A 20955-nucleotide genomic window follows, 5' to 3' on the forward strand; every position below is an offset into this window, starting at 1 on the left:
CCACATGTAGCTGGCAGGTAATGTGGACGGCACCTACTTCCCACCAAGGAAGCCCCAGCACTGCTCATCCAAAGACAGAGACCAGGGTGCAGTCCACTGCCCACCTTGACAGCCAGTGAACAGGCCAGGCTGAGGTCTCAGCCAACTCCACGGGGGTCCCTGTGGGGACATGGTGTGCTGTGTGCCTGTGGTCGGCCCACGGAGGCCAACAGGAAAGAGCTGGGCTGATCTCGGTCCCCCACACAGGTGCAGGGTCCCAAGGCTTCGCACTGTCCTTGACTGCTTTCCCAGTAGAAGTGGGACAACCAAAACACAAACCAGCACCCATATGGGATCCCAGCAGCTGTAAGGCAAGGATTTAGCCATTAAGCTACCATGCTGGGCCCATAAGATCTCTGCCTTTCAAATAACAAGATTCTAAAAGTTCAATGAGGGAATTCACATGACCGCTTCGTCAACTTGTCAGAGGCACAAGCAACCGTTCGCTGTCTGGACCACACAGGCCTCAGGAGTGTTAGGCCAGCACACGGTGTGCAAGTTCAGGAGACCACTGCCCCTGCTGGCAACCAGATGGTGCCTTAGGGGGTCTGTGATGCAGAGGCAGGGACAGGGTGAGGGGGTGGGAGTGCCGGCGTTGAAGATGCTGTGGGCTCTGCTTCCTGATGTGCCCCAGGAGGTGGCAAGTGGGCACAGGCCCTTGGGTCCCTGGACTGAGTCCTGAGCTGGCTTTGTTCCGACCTAGGCATGTGGACACTAAAGCAGCCGATAGGACACCTGTCTTTCAGGTAGAAAGATGAGATTTTTGGGCCCGGCGCGGTGGCGCAGTGGTTAAGGTCCTCGCCTTGCACGCCCGGGATCCCATATGGGCACCGGTTCTATCCCGGCAGCCCCGCTTCCCATCCAGCTACCTGCCTGTGGCCCGGGAGAGCAGTGGAGGACGGCCCAAGGCTTTGGGACCCTGCACCCGCGTGGGAGACCCGGAAGAGGCTCCTGGCTTCGGATCAGCATAGTATCGGCCCGTTGCGCTCACTTGGGGAGTGAATCATCGGACAGAAGATCTTCCTCTCTGTCTCTTCTCTCTGTATATCCACCTTTCCAATAAAAAAATAATAATAATAAAAATAAATCTTTTAAAAAAAGAAAGATGAGATTTTTTAAAGATTTATTTATTTTTATTGCAAAGTCAGATATACAGAGAGGAGGAAAGACAGAGAGGAAGATCTTCTGTCCAGTGATTCACTCCCCAAGTGACTGCAATGGCTGGAGCTGAGCCAATCTGAAGCCAGTAACCAGGAACTTCTTCCAGGTCTCCCATGTGGGTGCAGGGTCCCAAGGCTATGGGCCGTCTTCAACTGCTTTCCCAGGCCACAAGCAGGGAGCTGGATGGGAAGTGGAGCTGCTGGGATTAGAAGTGGCGCCCACGTGGGATCCCAGTGCATTCAATATGGGGTCCTGTACCAGGTCCAGAAAAATAAGAATTTCAGAGAAAAAAGTAATAGCGCAGCAGCTCTGGGGAATGTTTGGGGAGCTAGTAGACAAAGCACAGAGAAGGGAGGCTTCTCTGCTGTGTGCAGGTGCAGACACTCAGTGAGAAAATACCTTAGAATCAGAAAAGATGGGAAACCACAGAGGAAGTAGCAGAGAACCCGGGATCCTTGGCACGGACAGGCAGGTGTGAGCACGAAGGAGGAGGCAGGTGCGTGCGAGTGGAGGCATTCCATTGACCCTGATCAGTGGGGAGGGACCCTCGGGTGGGAGAGAGCAGAGGCAAAGCCACAGCTGCTGGGGTCAGCAAGACACAGGCAAGCTGCCCGCCACATTGCTCAGTGATGCCACCCAGTCCAGGGGAACCCAGCCAAAGTTGATGTCACTGATGGGCTGCAGCCTCCATTCTGCAGGCATGCGGGGGTCCTGGTCGCCACCAACAAGCCACATGGGAGCCCCAAACCAAGTGCCCGGCTCTCGGCTCTAGCTGGCCCAGGCCTTGTGTGGAACGTTCCTTTCCTCCCTCCCTTTCTGTATGTGTATGCCTCTCTCACACACACCCCTCCACCTTTCAGATCTTTAAAACGAGAAGGAATGAGGTGAATGTGGCTGCCTGGTGGACAGACCTGGTGTGCTGGGTGAAGCCAACAGTCCCCACAGAACGGCTCCCTGGAGCAGACCCAGGCGGCTGGGCCCTTGCAGGGTTAGCCCCTCGTTCCTGCCAAGCTCACCCAAGAGGCAGCGGGATGGCATGTGGGGTCCGGCCACTGAGTACAAGTCTTGGGCTGGATTTAGGCAGCGGGAGTTTTATGTCAACCTAAAATGGAACGCATGGTGCTCATAAAATAGGGAACATGTGTAGACAGACAGATGTACATGCATGTGCACACGAACCAAGTGCTTCCCTCCTTTAACTCAAATCCACTCTGAGACAGTGATGCACACCCATCTGTGGTCAGAGGGGGCTCCTGGGACTCTGCAGATGGCCCCATCTTAGCACCCTGAAGGTCAGAGGTCTCCTGGGGCCCACGGGCCCATGCAACCTCCACTGACGGGAGGGGCGTGACCACAGAAGCAGGCCTGGCTTTACATGGACACAGCTGACCTCAGATGAGAAGGGGCAGTGAAGCGAGGAAGCTGCAGGGCAACAGAGCCCCAGAGCCCTCTGCGCCACGCCTGGGCCGGGATCCCTGGTAGGGTCAGAAGCTTTGGGACAGTGTGGGAGGCTCCCAAGCACGGTGGGGCTGGGCGGCTCCGATGGCGGCACCAATATGCCAGGCTCTCATGTAGGCCCGGTCAGCTGTGGTCCCTGCAGTCTAGGTGTCCTTTAACCAAGCATGTCTTGGGGCCATGCTCATCTGTACACAGCTCACACAAGTCTGTCCACAGCAAGTCCACACTGGACAAAGCTGGTGGACAAAGGGTTCAGCCTGGGCTCCCCTTGGCACCTGGGACTCTGAGAGCCCTGTGCTCCTTTCCTGAAGGAATCCCCCATGCAGACTGCACAGTGCATCCCTGGAGCAGAGTCACATGTTGCCGAGTCCAGCTCCAGCTGAGTTTGGAACTCGGGAAGGGTGCGTGGATGAGGCACAAAGAAAGAAAGAGACGGACCACTAGGACTTCATGATCATAATGGACAATGCAGGAAAGCTGTCTGCTTTATTTATACAGAATCAGTCAAACTCTGGCTCAGACTTTTTACCTCATGGTCAAGTGGGTGTTTCTAAGGATAATTCTGCCATTTGTTTTACCTAAAAAAATAGAAGTTCCAGCTACAATTCTTATCCTATAGCTCAATTTTGTATCACAAAGAAAAGGGGAATCTAAAGAATGAGGAAAGAATGAAAGCCTAAATATAGGTCCTTTGATTAGCATAAGGTCAATGGGGACAGCCAAGACAGTAGGAATAATAGAAGGCCCTTTTGCAAGACGCTATTACCGACCAAGCTCACACTGAGCAAAAGGCCAGCCTCGCAGTAGCAAACAATGCCTGGATGGATTAGAATTCTTCTACATGGTGGTCCAGTCCATGCAAAAGAAGGTGGAGCTGCATTCAGGAGGTTGTAGAAAGGTCCACCGGGCCCTGCCAAACAGCGGGAAGTTCCCTGCGGCCCTGCCTGCAATGGAACAACACTCTTCACACGAAGGTGTCCCCCACATCCACTGCACTGATCCTAATAACGTGTGTCTTGGCACCTCGGCCATCGGTGCTTGCCTGAGCCCTCATGCAGGGGCCAAGAGCCACACCACCCAGGCCTCACAGGGTTCCTGACACAGGAACCCATCAACCTGTCTAGGGGTCAGCATGGGCAAAGCCTGACCAGTGCCCATACCCTCACCCTAAGACCTGGAGCTCCCTGGAGCTCCCAGGGACCCAGTGGGTGGAGCATGGCAGCAGGAAGCATGGGCATAGCTGTCTCTTGTCCTGGGCCCTGCTCAGAGCCCCTACACAGCCTCTGCCTCCCCACATGGACAGGGCTCACCAGGACCCCTGCTTTGTCCCTCACCAGAGCCCTCCCTAGCTGGGCTGGCACAGAGGCCTCACAGCACACTGGGTCCTCCTGGTCTCTGACACTGGAGTCAGCAGGACAGTGTAGTGGTGTACCGCCTAGCCGAAAGCAAGGTGCCTCAACTCTAGCCCCCATCCTCCCAGTCTGACCATCACCCGTGCAGCCAGTGCTGGTGCTGGCCGAACTCGTCTCTCTTCCCAATCTGGCATCCCACAGGACAATTGCAGCTTCCGTCCCCACCGAGTCTGAGTCCATATGCTGCCCCTTCCCCTCTCTGAGTCTCAGGGGTCAGCTGTGCTCTGCGCAGGGCCTCAGGCCTGATGGCTTCTCACAGCTCAGGTACCCTGCTCCCCAGATCCTTGTCGTGGTCCCCGTACCCCACGTGCTTTGTGATTCTGTCTTAGCACATCCTGGGAAAGAGCAGGCTGTGGTAGCCAAGCCTGCTGTCCTGAAGGCCCAGATCAGCTGTGCTGCTTCCTCCCACTGTGGGAGGAAGTGACCAAAGTGCCCCTGGACCCACAGCTTGACTTGTCCCCACAGTATCAGAAGTGGTGGCTGCTAGCTCACCCCTTCCCTGCCCACACAGGGACCCAACCACGCATGGCCCTGACCTTGCTGTTCTGCCCTCCACATCACCCAAACATTCGGTGCATGCAGCCTCCCCACCAGCTGTATACCCACTAGCCCTTCCAGCACACACCAAGGGCAGGGAAGTTCTGACTCTGCCTGCCGCCTAGCCACACACCCATGCTGCTGCTTCCGTCAGCAAGGTGGCATCCACTGCTGTGGTCACACGGGGCCCATGGCAGCCAGAGACCAGACTCTAGGGGTGTCAGAGGCACTTCCAGGTGGGAACTGTGAGGGCAGCAAACACAGGCCCAGCAGCCTCCATCTGCCCCACCCAGGGTTTTTTCTGATGAACGTGCCATGTGGTTGCTGGTGAACTATGCCCACAGCCACATGTTCTGCCCTCCCTGGCTTTGCTGAGGGATTCCCCAGCAGGCAGATAGGGCCATGCCTGGGTGGTTAGCCAGGGGCACAAGTGCAGCCCCTTCTGCAGTCCAGCTGGAGCACCAAGGCTGTTAGTGTACTATGCCATGCTGGCTTTCCTGGAGGCCACAACCCTGCCCTACCCAGAGCAGGGAAGGGAAGCAGCCCTGGAAAGCAGACCCAGAATCCACTCACTCCTGATGTGGGGCCCTTTGCACATGGGATCCTTTCCCCAGAGGAGGGTTTCCTGAAATGGGGGCAGCACTGAGGTGGACCCAAGGACACGGACTCCACCTGCCCTCCCACAGGATGACAGACCCCAGGCCATGTCTGGAGGACGGCACTCCTACAGTAGCCTGGGTCTTCCCAGGGACTGTTAGTGCCAAGAACCACCATGCCCACTGCCCTAGTCTGTGGGTGTTGAGTGGCATGCAAGGGGTAAGGAACGAATACGCATTGAGGAGGGTGTGATAAAAAGTCCCAGCACAGTATAGTTGCTTTGGGTTTTATTTTAGAATTTATAAAATTCCAGTGTTGTCCACACTCATGAGCCTTTGTACATGATTGCATATAACCTTGAGTCCACAATTAAGGCGAAGGGATGGATCATGGCTATTGAACACAACATGGGGACAGTCAACAACGGAGAAAGAGGACCACATCCTCAGGGACCAGGGGCCACCACCCTGCACTGCTGGGGAACTTTAGGGCAGGCTGGGGCTCACACCTGCCATGTGCAACAGTGAGGGAAGCTGTGCAAGGCCCACGTGAAGACATGGGGAATGGTCCTATATGGGGTGGGAAAAGGGAGAGGGCATGGCAGCCATGGAATGCTATTCACCTAGTGGTCCTGAGGGACGCTGCCAGCAACCCTGCCTTCTCTATTAGTGCCAGGAACCCTGCCCTGGGAGGGGCTTCTTGGGTGGAACACATCTGCTTTGATGGAAGCGGACAGGAGGAGGTGGGCCTGGGCTGCCTTCTGGGAGCGTGGGCATCTCAATGCGGCCCTACCAGTGGCCGAGCCAGTCCTAAGGGAGGAGCAGCAGAAGGACCCTCATGAGCTTCTGCTGGGGCGCTATGGGAAGCTGCATCGACCTCCTCCCAGTTGGCAGGGACAGCCAGCATTCCCTTCCTCTTCCTGGTCCAGGCTGACAGGCTGGCTGACACCCAGCCCTCACGGCCAGCCCAGGCCAGGGGCAGGAGGTGGGGGGACAGAGCGCTCTGCTCCACAATGGCCCCCAGCATTAGACCGTGAAGGGGTGAAGGGGCTTTGGCCCTAGATGCTGCCCCCCGGGTCTATGGCCACCCAGTCATCAGGACAGTCCAGGTCAAGGGCCAATGACTAGCACTGTACTGAGCACACCCCGCATGACCTGGGACCACAGCAGCTGAGGTAGAAAGGCAGTGGGGGTAGGATGGGCACGGCAGTACAAGTGAGATGCTGAGCTGGGCGGCCCACCTCAGCCCTGGTCCCAGACATGGGTGCGGATGTGGGTGAGCCGTCTGGTGAGCCAGACCTCCAGGCCAATGGGGACCCAGCGGTGAGTGCTTCCAGACCCTAAGGTAGGCAGAATCGGCTCCAGCCGAGGACCCTGCTCTGCAGCTGGGTCTTCCTCCTGGGACTGTGCCTGGCAGGCAATGGGCACCCAGGGCTATCTGCCTTCTGAGAAGGGTGGCGTGGGAGACAGGCAGTGGCAGGAGGCAGGTGGGAAAGGAAGAGGGCAAACGGTTTGGGTTTTATAAAGTCAAGGACATTTATTTCCTGAGGTCATGACACAGGAAGTCGACTCCCAGCCACGGGTGTGGCGCTGTTGGAGATGAAGGTCAGCGTGCTCACGGACATGCTGGGTGGGCCAGGGTCACCTGGGCGTAGTGTTTGCAACAGCGGAGGCCTGTCCCAGAGCAGGGTGCCGGGGGCGGATCTTGAGCGCACTGGGTGCCGGCTGGCTGGGCTTCACTGTGAGACCTCGGGGAGGGGGAGCGGCAACAACTGATGAGGGGCCCAGCTGCGGCCAGGTCAGATCAGGGCAGCAGCTGCAGCGGTGTCTGCTTTGGGGTCATTATCGTTTAGGGCCCCAAGGAAGGGTCTTAGGGGCCACTTGAGCCCCAAAGCTGGGGAATTCCTCAGAACTGCTCATGTCAGGAGCCTGCGGAGAGAGGATATGCTTTAGTGGGGGCTCAGGGACAGCAGCTGCCACTGGGACAGGCCTGCACCCGGCTGACCTTCTCACTGGTGGCGGAGGTCCAGGGAGCATCTCGCACCACGAAGCCTTTGGAGGGTGCCTTAGACTCCTCATGGGCTGGGGGCTTCATGTACGCCTGCAGCGCCTCGGAGTCCACCACGTCTGCCAGCTGCAGGGACACAGGGTGTGGCCCCACCCGGGCACATCGCTCAGCCGCTCCTCACTCCCTCTACCTCACCATCACCTCAGTTCTCACTGGCAGCCTCACGGTCACTGCCCACAGGCATAGCCCTGCCACCCAGGGCCTCGTGGAAGCCCAGCCAGAACTTACGTATTCCTCCTCCAGGTTGAGGATGTGGTCGATGGCTTCCTCCACATTTTCAGGGAGCCCCGTCACAGTGACACAGTTGGGGTCTGGGGCTCCACTCTGTGGGAAGCGGATGTCCACCTGGACGAACACAGCAGCATCAGCAGAGGGCTGACCCCTCACCAGCACAGTGCTTCCTGCCAAGCGCCTTTCCTCAGACGGTCACAGCTGTCCCCTGAGAAGTCACTGTGGCATCCTCAGACCACAAGGGGGCATCTTGCAGCCAGCTCCCAGCCTACCCGTGGACTGCACTGACCAGTGGTGTCAGGGAGTAGCGTTCGCCCAGTCTGGGGAAACCCTGGCTAGTTGCCAACTGCTGTGATGTGGGGACAGTCTCCAGGATTTTTGCGCTGCACGCTTGGGCCTCATGTGCTGGTGGGCAGTTAGGTTGCTGGGGACCAGGTGGGTCCATCCTGGACGAGTGAGCGCTGCCAACAGCAAGGCCTGCCCTTGGCCTCCAGGACTCTCACCTTGAACTCATCCATGACTTTGCGAATGGCTTTGCCGCGCGCACCGATGATGCGGGCATGCACGCGGTGGTCCAAAGACACGTCCTCCGACACCATCTGCTCAAGCTCAGCCACGATTTTCAAGATGGCGTCCCGGGCAGCCTCTGTGTTCTTCTCGTACCCTGTGATGGTGATCTGGTCCTGGGGCTGCAGGAAAATGCAGTCAGGGGTCAGGGAGTCCCCAGCAGGCAACTGCCCAGACTGGCCAGGGGCCCAGCTCATCACCCTCTCTGCCTTTTCATATGAAAACCAAGAGAAAACCGACGAACAAAATTGGTTGCTCGTCCCTACTTGATGTGAACATGGTCAAGACTGGGAGTTCTGGTCTGTCCGCAGGTGTGAGTCAGCATGAGAGCTTCACGCTGGGCAGAGCTTTCTGGCGCCCTGTGTCAAGTGCCCAGGGTTGCTCCAGGGACCTCCCATCACAGAACTCAGCCTGACTCCCTCCCCAGGTCAAGCCTAATTCATCTACCCCTCCTCACCTGAGCCCCGTCTTCCTTATCAGGAAACTGGATGTTCACGTCATGTTCCGTGCGGATCTGTGTGATCACTGCCCCCTTCCTCCCGATGATCTTGGGATGGTACTTGGGGTCTACAGTGATGCTCAGCTTAAAACTTCTTAAAGCCTACCAAGGAAACCAAGGAGTGTGATCCAGCACCAGCACCCCAAAGAAGGCTGCCAACTAAACTGCCCTGGCCACCTCTTTCTCCCCAGGTACCTATGGCACGTCCCAACCCTTCTTGCCAGAGAGCAGGGGAGCAGCACTCCAGTGCTGGAGCTTGGGCCTAGCCCTGCCTGTCCCAGTAGTTAAAGGTACACTCACACCCTGTTCCCAAGTTCATTAGAGTGCCCCTGGTTCGCCCACAGTAAGCCCTCTGCATCTGAAGGTGCCCAGGTAGTGCAGTTCCTGCCCAGGCCACTTGGCCTGACCTGGCACTCACCCGGTCCTCTTGCTCGGCCTGTAGCTCCTTCACTCGCTCCAGGAGGCCAGCCTTGGCCCGGTCCAGGTTGGCGGCGAGGCCTGTGATGGCAATGACGTCAGACTGTAGCTCAGGGGCTGGTACATGGATGTTCACCTATGGGAACAGAAAAGCTGATGCATTCTTTGTCCAGGACATTACACAGCAGGGGCAGCCAGAGGAAAAGCAAATGCAGTTCAGGCACTGGACACAACATGGCCCATGGATGCCCACAGATCAGAGCCAACCCTGGCTGTGGGTCTACCTCGAACTCATCCATCATCTTGCGAATTCCACTTCCTTTCTGCCCAATGATGTACCGATGAAGGTCAAAGGGCACCTCTACCTCAATGGTCACAGGAACCAACGCCTGCAGGGAAGAGAGAAGTGCTCAGGCTTGTGTGTGGACCAGGTTCCACGTACCTCTGGAACCTTTTGTCCACGCGCCTTGTCCACTGGTTGGAAAAGGAATTCCAGCCTTCATGTCAGTAGGTCCCAAAGCCACCTCCATGGGGACAGGCACATATCTGACTTGTGCTGGCTCTGGCCCAGGCTCCGCAGTATCCCCATTGTCACTGCTGTCTTCCCCCAACACTCCCACCTTCAGGAAGTCAGCCTCCTGCCTAGGCACTCCCCACTTTGCTGACCAGTGTCCTGCTATGCTGGGTTGAGGCTACCAGAGCTAGAGAATGGGCAGCTACCCAGCCTCAGGAGGGCCTGGAGGGCCAGAACTACCTCTAGGGCTTCCTTGGCAGCCTCGCACTTCTCCTTCCGGCCGGAGATGGTGATGATGTCACACCTGCGGGGAGACCCCGGCTCTGCTTCCCTGGAGTCTCTCCCCTCCCCGGCCTCTTCGCCGTTCTCCTGGACTGCTGGCTCCATGCTGTGAACTAGGGAGGGGACAGGGGCACACAGTTCAGCCTCTGCGGAGCAGAGGCAGCCAGCCGGCACTGTCTCTCAAGGACCTGACTGGGTACACAGGAGCCAGTGTCTCCCTCACCCGTCACCAGCAAATGGTGGCCACAGAACAAGCACACGTGTGATGGAGCACTGGGGATAGGCCAGGAAGAGTTAAAGCGGAGAGCCCCAAGCCTGAAGCAGCTACATCCACATGTCACAGAATGGGAGATGGGCTCACATAGCCAAGAGGGACACAAGTCATGACAGCTCCCTCCTGAGCGACTCAACCCTCAGCTGTGGCCAGTCCCAACCGCAAGGTCCCCGGGATCAGATGCCCTCGGCTATTGCCTGTGATAGACCCCAGGGTCCCTGGGACAGACGTCCTTGCCAGGAGGCTGTGACTGACTCTAGGTCCGTGTGAGCAGGGTCCCATTGTCAAGAGACACTGTCCCCAGGAACATCTCACTATGGACCAAGTCACATGGGTGTGGCAGGAATTCCGTCTACACTCTTGCAGGGGTGAGGCTCCACAGGACCGCTCTACACAGAGCCCAAGTGGGAACAGTGCCAGTGTAGTACTACGAAGACTCCAACAGCTGGCTTGGACCCACTAGCCACCTGGCCTCCCGGGAGTGGGCATGGCCTCTGGTGATGCAATGTGAGGGAGAAGCGTAGAGCCTCCTGTGATATGAGGAGGCCTGAGAAACAGCTCAACACATCCTGTCACCAGGTGACCGCCCACACACATCAACACAAATACAACCTACACACTGGCACCTTGTCACCCAGTGAGGAATTGACAGCCTCTGCAAGCCCCTGCAGCACGTGGACCCACCTGGGTTCTCCTCTCTGTCGGGAAACTTAATCTGGACGTTGTAGTCCCGGGTAATCTGCTGGATTCTGGAGCCTTTGGGGCCCATGACAGCGCGATGGAACTTCTGGGGGATGGCACACTCCAACGTCACCTGGGCCTCCTGAGGGGGCACAAGAAAGAAGCAAAGTTGCCTGCCCAACGTCCCTCCAATCAGGGGTGCCCCTTCCTTGCCACCAGTCACAGGCTGGAAGTGGAAGGAGTAGACGGGTCACAGGAGGTTTGTTCCAGAAGGCTCAGCCTCGCCGCATGATTGTCTGGCATTTGTTGCTGCCCCAACCTGACTCTCCCAACATGGTCAGCCACACTTGAAGAGGCCCACAGGGGCTAGGGAGAAGGACAGCGAGGAGCAGGAGGTATGGGGATGGTGGGCGAAAGCCCCCAGGCTGCTTCTGGCCCTTCTCCCAGGGGGCGAGGCAGTTCCCTGAGAGCTAAGCCTGTTCTGCCAGGTGGCCACCAGCTTGGTGCAGGCCCCTGGACACCTACCAGGTCCTCGATGATTTCCTGGATGCGTTTCTTGGCGGCCTCCACACAGTCCTTGGCGCCCTTGAGGGTGACTCGGTCACTTTGTGTGCCCGAGCGCGGGAAGCTGACCATCACCCCGCCATACTCCTCGGCGATCTCCCGCAGGACCTGGCCTCTGCGGATGACAAAGTGCCGGTGGTGCCTGGGGTCCACCAGCATGTGGTCTTCCACCACGTTGTCCAGATTGGCAATGAGCGCCTCCAGCTCCTTCTGCGCCTCCCTCACGGCTTCCTCCTTCCCGATGATGGTGATCAGGTCCTGGTCCTTGTCCTCGGCCGCTGGGAATATGATACGCGCTCCGGTGTTGTCACGCACCTTGCGGATTTTGCCGCCACCCTTGCCGATGAGGAACTTGTGGTATTCCGGCTTGGCACGGATGTCCACAGTGAAGCTCTTCGTTTGCTGCAAAGCCAATCGCCAGGGTATTGGCAGCTGGTGCCACCTGCCTGGCCCACTAGTGGGACACAGGGCCCCGCACATGCCTACCGCTCTGCCCAACAGGAGATGCTGGAGCCCATACAGACCTGGGCCCATCCAAGCCACCCTGGATCTGCTCAGCTATGCTAAATAAATCCTTTTCTTAAAAATTTAACCGAACTTCTACTTAATAAAAATCAGTTCACAGAAATAAAACATGTATGAATTACAGCCAGGCTGGAGCTCCTGCCGCTGCGAGGGCCAGGCACGCCTAGACAGGCGAAGGACCAGAACCCCACGGCCCAGCCCGTGCTGATGCAAACAGATGCAAGGTAAAACCCAGCAGCTCCGCGCCCACCTGGCCTTACAGTGAAAACGGCCAGCACAATTCCACAACAACTGCATAAAAAAAACACCAAGGAAGAGTCAAAAGCCCCGGGCCAGCATTGTGGCACAGAGGGAAAAACTGCGACCTGCAGTGCTGATATCCCGTCTGGCCACCAGTTCAAGTCGCAGCTGTTTCCAAGGCAGCTCACTGCTAATGGCCTGGGAAAGCAGCAGAGGCCGGCCCAGACATCTGGGCCCTGCACCCACATGGGAGACCCAGATGAAACTCCTGGATCCAGTTATATAGTGATCCAGCTCCAGACACTAGGGCCATCTGGCAATCAATTAGCAGATGGAAAAATTAAAAAAGAATCAAAGACCTAAGGAACAGATCTTCAGGCTAATAGAACAAAGCTCAGGCACAAGTTCCTGGGGACAGAAAACACGTGTAGACGAGCGTAAGAGCCGAGTGGCCAGTGCCAGGATGGGCCTGGTCCTACAGCTCCACAAGGTGAGGGGCGACGGGCAGACAGACCCCACAGGATGCAGGCCTGTGACTGCAGCAGGAAAGCTCACTGCCTGCCAGCCAGTGCTGCTGCTCCATCCCCAAGCCTCACATATTGTCTGGATGTCCAAAGGCAAAAACCCCACCACGAAGGGAGGAGCAGGGCGCTCACCTTCTCCTCTGCTAGGTGCAGCAGCTGCTTCTTGGCCTTCTCCACGTCCGAGGAGGGACCCCTGATGACAACTGTGTCGCTGCCAGAACCTTCCACAGGGAAGTGGATGTGCACACCCCCACACTCCTCCATGACAGAGCGGATCAGGCGACCCTTGGTGCCGATGAGGGAGTTGTGCAGCTTGGCAGGGATGGAAACCCCCACCTCGGCAATGTTGGCCTGGAATCAACACGCAAGAGGGGCAGGAGTTAGGTCTGTGTGACAGAATGGGCCTGAGACAGGAGGAAAGGCAGAGCCACGTGGGGCACACAGCATGGGGTTGTGGGAATGACTAACAGCCCAAAGAATATGACAGCAAACACGGACAGGGCTTCCTGGGACCTGGTGGCAATGCTCGGGGGGGGTACCTGGCCTGCATGAGACATTGCTCTGACCATCAACCCACAGGCCTCCACAGACAGGAAGTGACAGCCACACCTCGCCTCTTCAGGGGGAGGCCAGTCCTAAGCCCACAGCCCACAGCCCCAAACTCCATTCAGGCCATCATGAGATGCCTCTCTGGAATTACCCAAGCAGCTGTGGACGAGCACCCTGGAATAGCTCAACCTGCAGTGACTGGTCCAGAGGTAGACCACGAAAGCAGCTCAACAAAGCTCAAAAATGTTGAAGGAATGTACCAACAGCTAAACACACCAAACAACACACCCCACCCAGTGAGGCCCTCAAATCACTGGAAAAGACAACACCAGGAGGCGAAACACACAGGCTGACCAAAGTCAGCACATGCCAACACTGAGAGAGACGGAGACAGAGGCTCTGCAGAGGGAGTGTCTGAGGAAATGGGGCTGTGAGCAGTGCAGACTGGCCCGTTCCCATGTGTGGGAGGCAGGACCCCTGGCCCTGCAGCTGAGCTTCAAGGAATGTATAGGGTAAGGGGTTCACTGGACAGACAAGCAATCCCGGTCTCCTCCACTCTCACAAAATGGACACCAAGAGACCGCAGGACGCCAGGCTGCTGCAGCCAGGGCCAAGGTGGCTGCGAAGGATCTCCCTGGGGAGCTGCTGTGCTCACGCCTGGTGGACCAGCCATCAACACACACACAGGAGAGCCTGGAACGCCAAGGTGGGGGGTGCTGGGGTCCGTGCAGTAGGTGTGGATGACACGAAGGTGTGAAGAGAACAGCTCCCTGCTTGGCAGGGCCTGGGGAGCTTCCAGCTGTTTGGCAGGGCCCGGCGGATTTCTCTCTGACCACCTTGACGCAGTCTCACCCCCTGTTTGCATGGACACTCAGGCACCCCACTAAGAATTCTGTAATCTATTGAGGCATTGTTTGCCCCTGTGAGATGGCTTTGGCAACTACTGTGAGCTTAAGAGTTAATGTTATTGATGTCTTGGTGAGTGGGCCTTTAACTGAGCACAGGAGTAAAATTAAACCTACAATGAAGCCCGTGCCATTTCTGGACACCTTATTGGGTATTTAACCATTGCCTCAGAGTCTGGCCCAGACATGCAGCACACCTTCTGGGAAAGGGCTTGATAAATATCCTAAATATTAATGCAAGTGATGGGAGTGAGAGCTGAAACTGCTAGTTAGCCTGTCCTTGCAACTCTTTAGAGCATAGAAAATGTAGCTGTTTTAGCCGCTTTCATAATTTTTTAACTAGAGGAAGTATAGGGTGATTTTTTTAACAACATAGAGATATACTTTGATTATTGTACGATTGTTTATGAGGTTGTAGAGCCTGCAGTTGTAGGGGGAATTAATGTTTGAAACTTTTTGTCTTAGATCCTTATGTTTTTTCCTCTTTTATTTTTTCTCTTATCCCATTAAGTGATAGATAAAGTTGTGAAAATAAAAATGTAGTAGGAATGTTTTACTGATTAGCAGGTAACCATCTGTGCCTTGGCCTTGGAGTTCTGGCTGTCACCTAATGGCCACTTCTGAAGAATGAATAATGGCTTGCTTTAAAGAAACTGATTATAGTAACTTACAGAATTATCTTTAAGAGCACCTGGTTGACCATGAAGTAAAAATTAATTGAACATCTGTGCATGCTGTCTTAGTTCTAAAGTTAAAGATAAAAAATCAAATGTTTGTGCAGAGACTTGTGATGTCTAAATAAATAAAAAGGAAGGACAGCTTCTTCTTGAGCAAAGACCTAGGCTCACAGGGCACGCCCACTTACCAGGTCTTTCTGAATGGACAGAATCCGACTCCGGGCGGCCTCACAGTTGGCCCGCTTGCCCGTGATGACGATGGTCTCGGAGTTGCTGTTCTCTGCAGGAAGGTCGATCTTGGTGTTGCTTTCTTCTCGAATCTACAGGGAGAGATGCAAGGGAGAGGCTGACCGAACCTCCCGCCACAGAGACCCCAGGGCCGGGCCTGGGACAGGCCAGAGCCCTTCCCGCCCATCACCCGACCAGGAAGGGACCAGCTGGCTACCTTCTTAATGTTTGCACCGCCTTTGCCAATGATGTTCTTGTGGAATTGCTTGAAGATCGGAACAGAAATTGAATAGCTGTTTTCCACCTTGAAGACAAGCAGGAGACCACAGTGACCCGCCTGCCACACTGCATAGTGTCCCCTCTGACCCCGGCAATGCTGGCTCACAGCCCTGTCCTCACTCCAAGGCGCCGGCTGAGGGCAAGTGAGGTTGATGGTGACACCCGGCAGACTGTGGAAAGTGTACACGCCTCCAACGTCACGCCTGGCCGCAGGTCCTAATGCCAGCACAGCCAGGCCGGACTCTTCTGCAGTGAGGGCAGCAGCCAAGCTCGGGCAGCACGCAGCCGCGTGGGCCTTCCTGTCAATCACTCTCACACTCCAGCCTTTGTCCATTTCAGCTCTCCAGCAAAACGATGCCATTAAATGGCTCTTCATTTCACTCCTGCTCTCACTCACTTTCCCCGCCCCTCACCACAGAGAGGGAGATGGACACACTTTGGGATCAAGACCCCAAAGGAGGCAGAAGCCCCCCCTGAATCTCGACACCAGGTGGGACCCCTAGGCCTGCCTGCCCTCACAAGCAGATTTGGATTTCCTCGCCCACCTGCCAGGGTCTGCTCACCAGATCTGCCACCATCTTCTGCATGTACTTGGCACACTTCTCCACCTCATTCTTGGGTCCTCTGAGCTGGACGATGTCACTTTTTTGTGCTGGGTCTGGAAAGTTGATAATGACCTGGAACAAGCCACGGGAGAGGGTTCTAACATCAGGAAGGTCCGGACCCCCGACACTGGAGGCTTCCAAGTGGCCCGAGGGTTGGCAGTGTCTCGGGAAGCTTTGCTACCTCTGGAAATTTGTCACGAATCTCACGAATCCGCTCTCCCTTCTGCCCGATGATGGTGCGGTGGAACTTCTGTTCGATAATTAGATCCTTGGTTCGCTCATTCTCCTGCAGAGACCATTAAGACATTAAGACATGTCATCACTCAGCAGCAGCCCCTTCACAGCCACGATGCCACTGAACTGCAGGCGAGGGGCCAGGCACATGTTGCAGGCCACCCAGCCAGCTGATGGTGCCTGTCACAGCACACCTGCTGTTCTCCCTTCACCCAAGGTGCCACTACGGCAGTCACCATCAGCCATGGCCCAGTTCTGGTGCTGCTAAGAGCTGGAACTGAGCCTGTTCACTACTGGGAGGCAAAACGCTTGGCTCAGTAGGGAGAAATCCAGAGCCCCAGCTCTATGCAACGGCTTAGACAACTGTGTGGGGTTGGGTACAGCAGGTGGAGCCACTACTGTGACGCCTGCCACACCCCACATAAGCACCAGTTTCTGTCCCCGCTGATCCCTGCTGAAGGCCTGGGAAAAAGAAGTGGAAGATGGGCCAACTCTGGGCCCCTGCCATGCACGGAGACCTGGACGAAGCTCCTGTCTTCGGACTGGCAGCTATTGCACCCCTGTGGGGACTGAACCAATAAATGGGCATTCTCTCTTTCAAATAAGCAATATCTAAGAGGTGGCCCTAAAACGACAGCAGTGCACCTCAAGAGCAGGGCTAGAACCTGACAGAAATACACAGGGCCAGGCACCCCAGGCTGCGGAGTGTGTACAGAATCTGAGAGAGCACGGAGGCTACACCACAGCCTGGACTACAAGAGTGGGGCTCCATGTGCACCTGAACCTTGCTGTTCACCTGTTCCACGGGGCAGTCACGGAGCTCCCATCTGCTAGTTCACTGCAGACATCCACCCCAGTTTGGGTGTGTCCACACCTAGCCAGTACCAGGGAGCCTAGCCCAGGGGCAGTGCCAGCACCCCCAGCGGACCCTACATCTGACAAGGCCACTCTTCAACACAGGCATATGCCTGCCTGGCAGCTCACCATGCGAGACGCCAGCTCCAGCAGCTCCCGCTTGGCCTGCTGCACACCCTGGGGATCCCCCTCGATGCGGATGAGGCTGCTCTTGTCACTGTCAGGGGGGATGCGCACCGACACCTTGTACTGGTCTTTGATTCTGTTTACTTAGAGACACAGAACGAGACATGTTTGCACCCGATGTCAGGCAGCCCAGGGCGGAGAGTTCCTCTCAGGACTTGTGGGTCTGCACCCAGTCTGGCCGTGACCCTCAGCAGGCATAGGGTTCAGTCCCAGTCACCACAGGGGTATTGCCCACAGCTTCAAACTGAGCACAAAACAGAGCCAAAGTACAGGTACAAAGCTGGGATTCCCTATCTCAGTGGAAATGACATCAATAGCCTGCAGCTGCTTCACAGTCTGACGCATCTGGGCACTGGTCTGAGATCCAGGCATTCCAGCCCCCAGCTCATCACCAGGAGCGAGCAGTTGCCACCACTGAACGGTGAAGGACCTGAGAGGCTATGCATGCGCACCTACCTGGGGCTGGGGCAGATGATGCCCTGACCACAAGCACCCAGTGGGCAGATCCTCTCCAGGACCACACTTGTGAGCACCAAGTCCAGTTTCTGGACCAGGCCCAATACCAGGGAGGAGCGCACACCACACAGACCAGGGCCCAGACCCACGTCAAGCGAGCACGCGGGGTCGGGCAGTGTGGGCAGTGGTAAGCCAGTCTGGAATACCCTTGGGCCACACTCACCAGCCAGATGCTGCACAGCCTAGCCTGGAACATTCCCACTCACTGTCTCATGGAGAACACTGTGAGAGGTTGCCCTGAGGTCATCAGGCCACCTTCTTCCAATCTCAGTCCGCCCACAATCCATGGCCCACCAGCCCTGAACAATGCCCACCACCTCACTCACTGTTGGCTCCACTCTTGCCAATGAGGTGCCTGTGGAACTTGTGGTCAATGCTGATCTCCACGTAGTCCATGCGGTTGACCTGGGGCAGGGGCAGAGAGGCAGGCGGTCAGAGGCACGCACTTTGTCCTCAGCAGTCAGCCAAACCCCAAGTCCAGCAAATGCTTACTGCGACCTCCAGTTCTTCGGGACATGCCCTTGGGCCCCCAGGCGACCCCTCTTTTCAGATACAGAGCTGCATCAGCCTGCCTTCCCCCAGGACCCGACACCCCGTTCCCACAAGGTGCCTCACCAAGTCCCTGACCACGCCTTCGATCTGCTCTTGGGCCAAGTTGACATCCTCTGTGGGGCCTTCCAGGGTGATCTTGTCCTCTCCTTCGGTGAACTCAATGTGAACCTGCCACACCAAGACAAGATGATGAGCACTGGGGTGGGACCTGCCACGCCAGGACACAGACAAGCTGGTGAGGACTCAGGCTCACCCCTGGGGGCTCAGACAGCAGATCCCAAAGTGCCCAACACCAGGTGTGGCCCAAGGGAAGACTGGGTTCCCAGATCATCACTTTGCAGGGAAATGCTGCAATGAGTCCTTCTGCCAAAAACTACAAAGTCCCTGGGGCTGTGATTGACCTGGACCACACCCGAGCCCTAACACTATTCACGGGTCCTTCTAGGCTGCTCATCTGCAAAGACAGAGGACAGAGGGAGACAGAGAAGAACCAAGCTTCACTTAGATCAACTCAGAGGCACACCTAAACAGCTGAGCTACGTGGGACAATTTCACCATGGGAAGGTGGAGCTTTGCGATGACTAAAGAACATTGGAAACTAGGGCTGAGGAGAAAATAAACAAGGCATCTTGGGGCTTCTGGTTTCTCCTTTTCAGGGGCATTTCCTTGAGCTACTACAGCATCCTGCTGAGTTGACAAGATGTGACACAGAAACAGGTACCGAGCGCTGTCTGCACATGGGCACTTTCCCTCACAGCACACAGGCCAGTCTGCATAAGGGCTCCCTTTCACAGCACACAGCAGTCTTCACAGGGCACACCCCACATGTGCTCAGTGTGTCACAGTCTCTTGTCAGACCACAGTCACTGGACTTTATCAATCACAGAGCCTTGAAACAACAATGTGCACGTCAGAATGCGCCTGTCCTCCCCGGCCCACGAAGCTGGCAGCCCCAGGCAGTCTGTACCACCATGCAGTTGGGGCAGTGTAGGGGGTCCTAACCTTTGGCATCTGCTGAGTGATCTTGGCCAGGTTCTGCCCCTTCTTGCCGATGATGAAGCGGTGAAGCCAGGATGGTGCAGACACGGAGGAGACGGTGAAGCTGTTGGCCTACAATATGGGAACCGATCTCTGTGTCATAAGTCATGTGGACACAGCAGTGGCAACTCCTCCACCCAGGCACATCCCCTGAGGCCTGGAGGGCCCGTCACCTTGGCATAGACTTCTGTTAGTGCCTGCCCCAGCTTCTCGGGCTCGCCTCGAAGAATGACTGTCTCGGAGAGGCTGTCTGAGGGTGGGATCTCGACAGATACGCCAGTCCTCTCCAGGATCTCCTGTAGCGAGTTGCCCTTCGGGCCGATGACATATTTGTGTTGTGATTTCTTCACCTCCACCGCAATGGTCGTGGTCTTCCTCTTCTACACAGCAGAACAAGAGGTACTCAGCCTGGGGTGCCTGCCCATCAGCAGGAGTCCTTGCCCCAGTCTCAGCCTGCTCTGGCCTTGGTGGCATTTGGGAAGTGAACCAGCAGATGGGGCAGGCTGTCTGCCTCTCAAAGAGATGAGAACTAATGAACGGATGAATAAATGAACCAAGCCATGAATAGGGTAGTTGCAGTAGAGGGGACATAGGCAGCAGCGGTCCCCAACATGGAACTAGAAACTGGGTTCCCCTCCATCTTGCAACCCCAAGCCCTTCAACCTCAAGATCCAGGAACACTGAGAGCTTTCAAAAACATAAAAAGCTGTAGGCCTCAAGGGCTTAGCCCCGAGCAGCGCAGTACACCCTACCCCTTCCCGCAGGGCAGCCCACGTGTGGGCTAACCCTGGCGCCCACACAGGCTCACACATATGTGCTGTGCAAGGAGCACAGGAGAGGCCCCGCTGGGCCCACAGGCCTTCTCTGCGCACAAACTCCCATGTCTACTGGGCTGGCCCCTGCCTACCTTCTCCTCGTAGATTCTGCGGATGCGAGCCACGGCCTGAGCCAGCTGTTCCTTCTCCCCCATGAATACGATCTCAGTGCGGTTGACGCTGGGGGGAGGGATGTTAATACGTGTACCGGTCTCCTGCATGATCTCACCCACCAGTTTGTTGTAGGGCCCGGCAATGAAGGGGTGGAAGGCCTTTTCCACCTCCAGCCTCTCCACGGCACGCTTGTCCTGGGGAGGCAAGGTGGACAAGAAGGGCTGGGCGCAGTGAAAGACAGGTCTGTGCAGGGGGCAAGCATGCAGGAGGGGCTGGGCCTGATGAGGACACAGCAGCGTGGGTGAGTTGGGGTGCAGCTCACCTGCTCGGCAGAGATGAGCAGCACTTCGTGGCGAGCCTTCTCGATGCCCTCTTTGGTGCCAGTGATCTTGATCTGATTGCTGGGGTCATCTGGGCGTGGGATCTGGATTTTGGTGGCAGTTTTTAGCTCCAGGTCTTGCAGTTTCTCTCCATTTTTGCCAATTACAAAGCGGTGGTGTTCTTTAGGGATGGCAACAGTGGCTGAGGCCTGGAACAGAAAAGGGGCACTGCAGGCTAGACCCTTTCCTTCCACAGTGCTCTAAACACAGCACCAGCCTCAAGGGCAAGCCTTGCCCACGAAGACTGAAGGTGCCACTCCTGGGACGCCTGCCCCGACCGGAAGACCAGGGTGACCTCCCCCGTGTCACACACGACACAGGTGTGCAGGAAAAGGTGGATGATGGCACCTCTCAAGGGAAAATTATGGCTTGATTAAATTCTTGATGTTTATGATGGAAAAAAGTGAGAATCCAGAGAAAGACAGCTTCACTC

At 56.4% G+C, this 20955-nt stretch overlaps 1 protein-coding gene across 4 annotated transcripts in view; it reads right to left on the reverse strand.

The window, feature by feature from the left end:
* Nucleotides 1–6714: 6714 nt before the first annotated feature.
* LOC121151154 (high density lipoprotein binding protein) overlaps nt 6715–20955 on the reverse strand; it is a 42970-nt gene continuing 28729 nt past the window's right edge. For 3 of the 4 annotated variants that reach the window (XM_040972387.1, XM_040972388.1, XM_040972389.1), the window contains exons 6-27: nt 20465–20671; nt 20121–20336; nt 19387–19593; nt 19178–19285; nt 18239–18343; nt 17950–18028; nt 17051–17190; nt 16014–16118; nt 15791–15904; nt 15166–15252; nt 14909–15040; nt 12722–12940; nt 11262–11702; nt 10740–10878; nt 9740–9894; nt 9270–9374; nt 8987–9121; nt 8527–8670; nt 8006–8191; nt 7500–7616; nt 7209–7337; nt 6715–7132 (exon numbers count right to left, since the gene is read on the reverse strand). In XM_040972387.1, the coding sequence (XP_040828321.1) occupies nt 7046–7132; nt 7209–7337; nt 7500–7616; nt 8006–8191; nt 8527–8670; nt 8987–9121; nt 9270–9374; nt 9740–9894; nt 10740–10878; nt 11262–11702; nt 12722–12940; nt 14909–15040; nt 15166–15252; nt 15791–15904; nt 16014–16118; nt 17051–17190; nt 17950–18028; nt 18239–18343; nt 19178–19285; nt 19387–19593; nt 20121–20336; nt 20465–20671 (3357 nt within the window). In that variant the 3' untranslated portion in view covers nt 6715–7045. The remainder of the gene's footprint in view (nt 7133–7208; nt 7338–7499; nt 7617–8005; nt 8192–8526; nt 8671–8986; nt 9122–9269; nt 9375–9739; nt 9895–10739; nt 10879–11261; nt 11703–12721; nt 12941–14908; nt 15041–15165; nt 15253–15790; nt 15905–16013; nt 16119–17050; nt 17191–17949; nt 18029–18238; nt 18344–19177; nt 19286–19386; nt 19594–20120; nt 20337–20464; nt 20672–20955) is intronic. The other variant, XM_040972390.1, reaches the window with a different exon arrangement.

Source organism: Ochotona curzoniae, unplaced genomic scaffold, assembly GCF_017591425.1.
Source record: "Ochotona curzoniae isolate NIBS_2020 unplaced genomic scaffold, NIBS_Ocur_1.0 contig_2294, whole genome shotgun sequence".
Taxonomy (NCBI): domain Eukaryota; kingdom Metazoa; phylum Chordata; class Mammalia; order Lagomorpha; family Ochotonidae; genus Ochotona; species Ochotona curzoniae.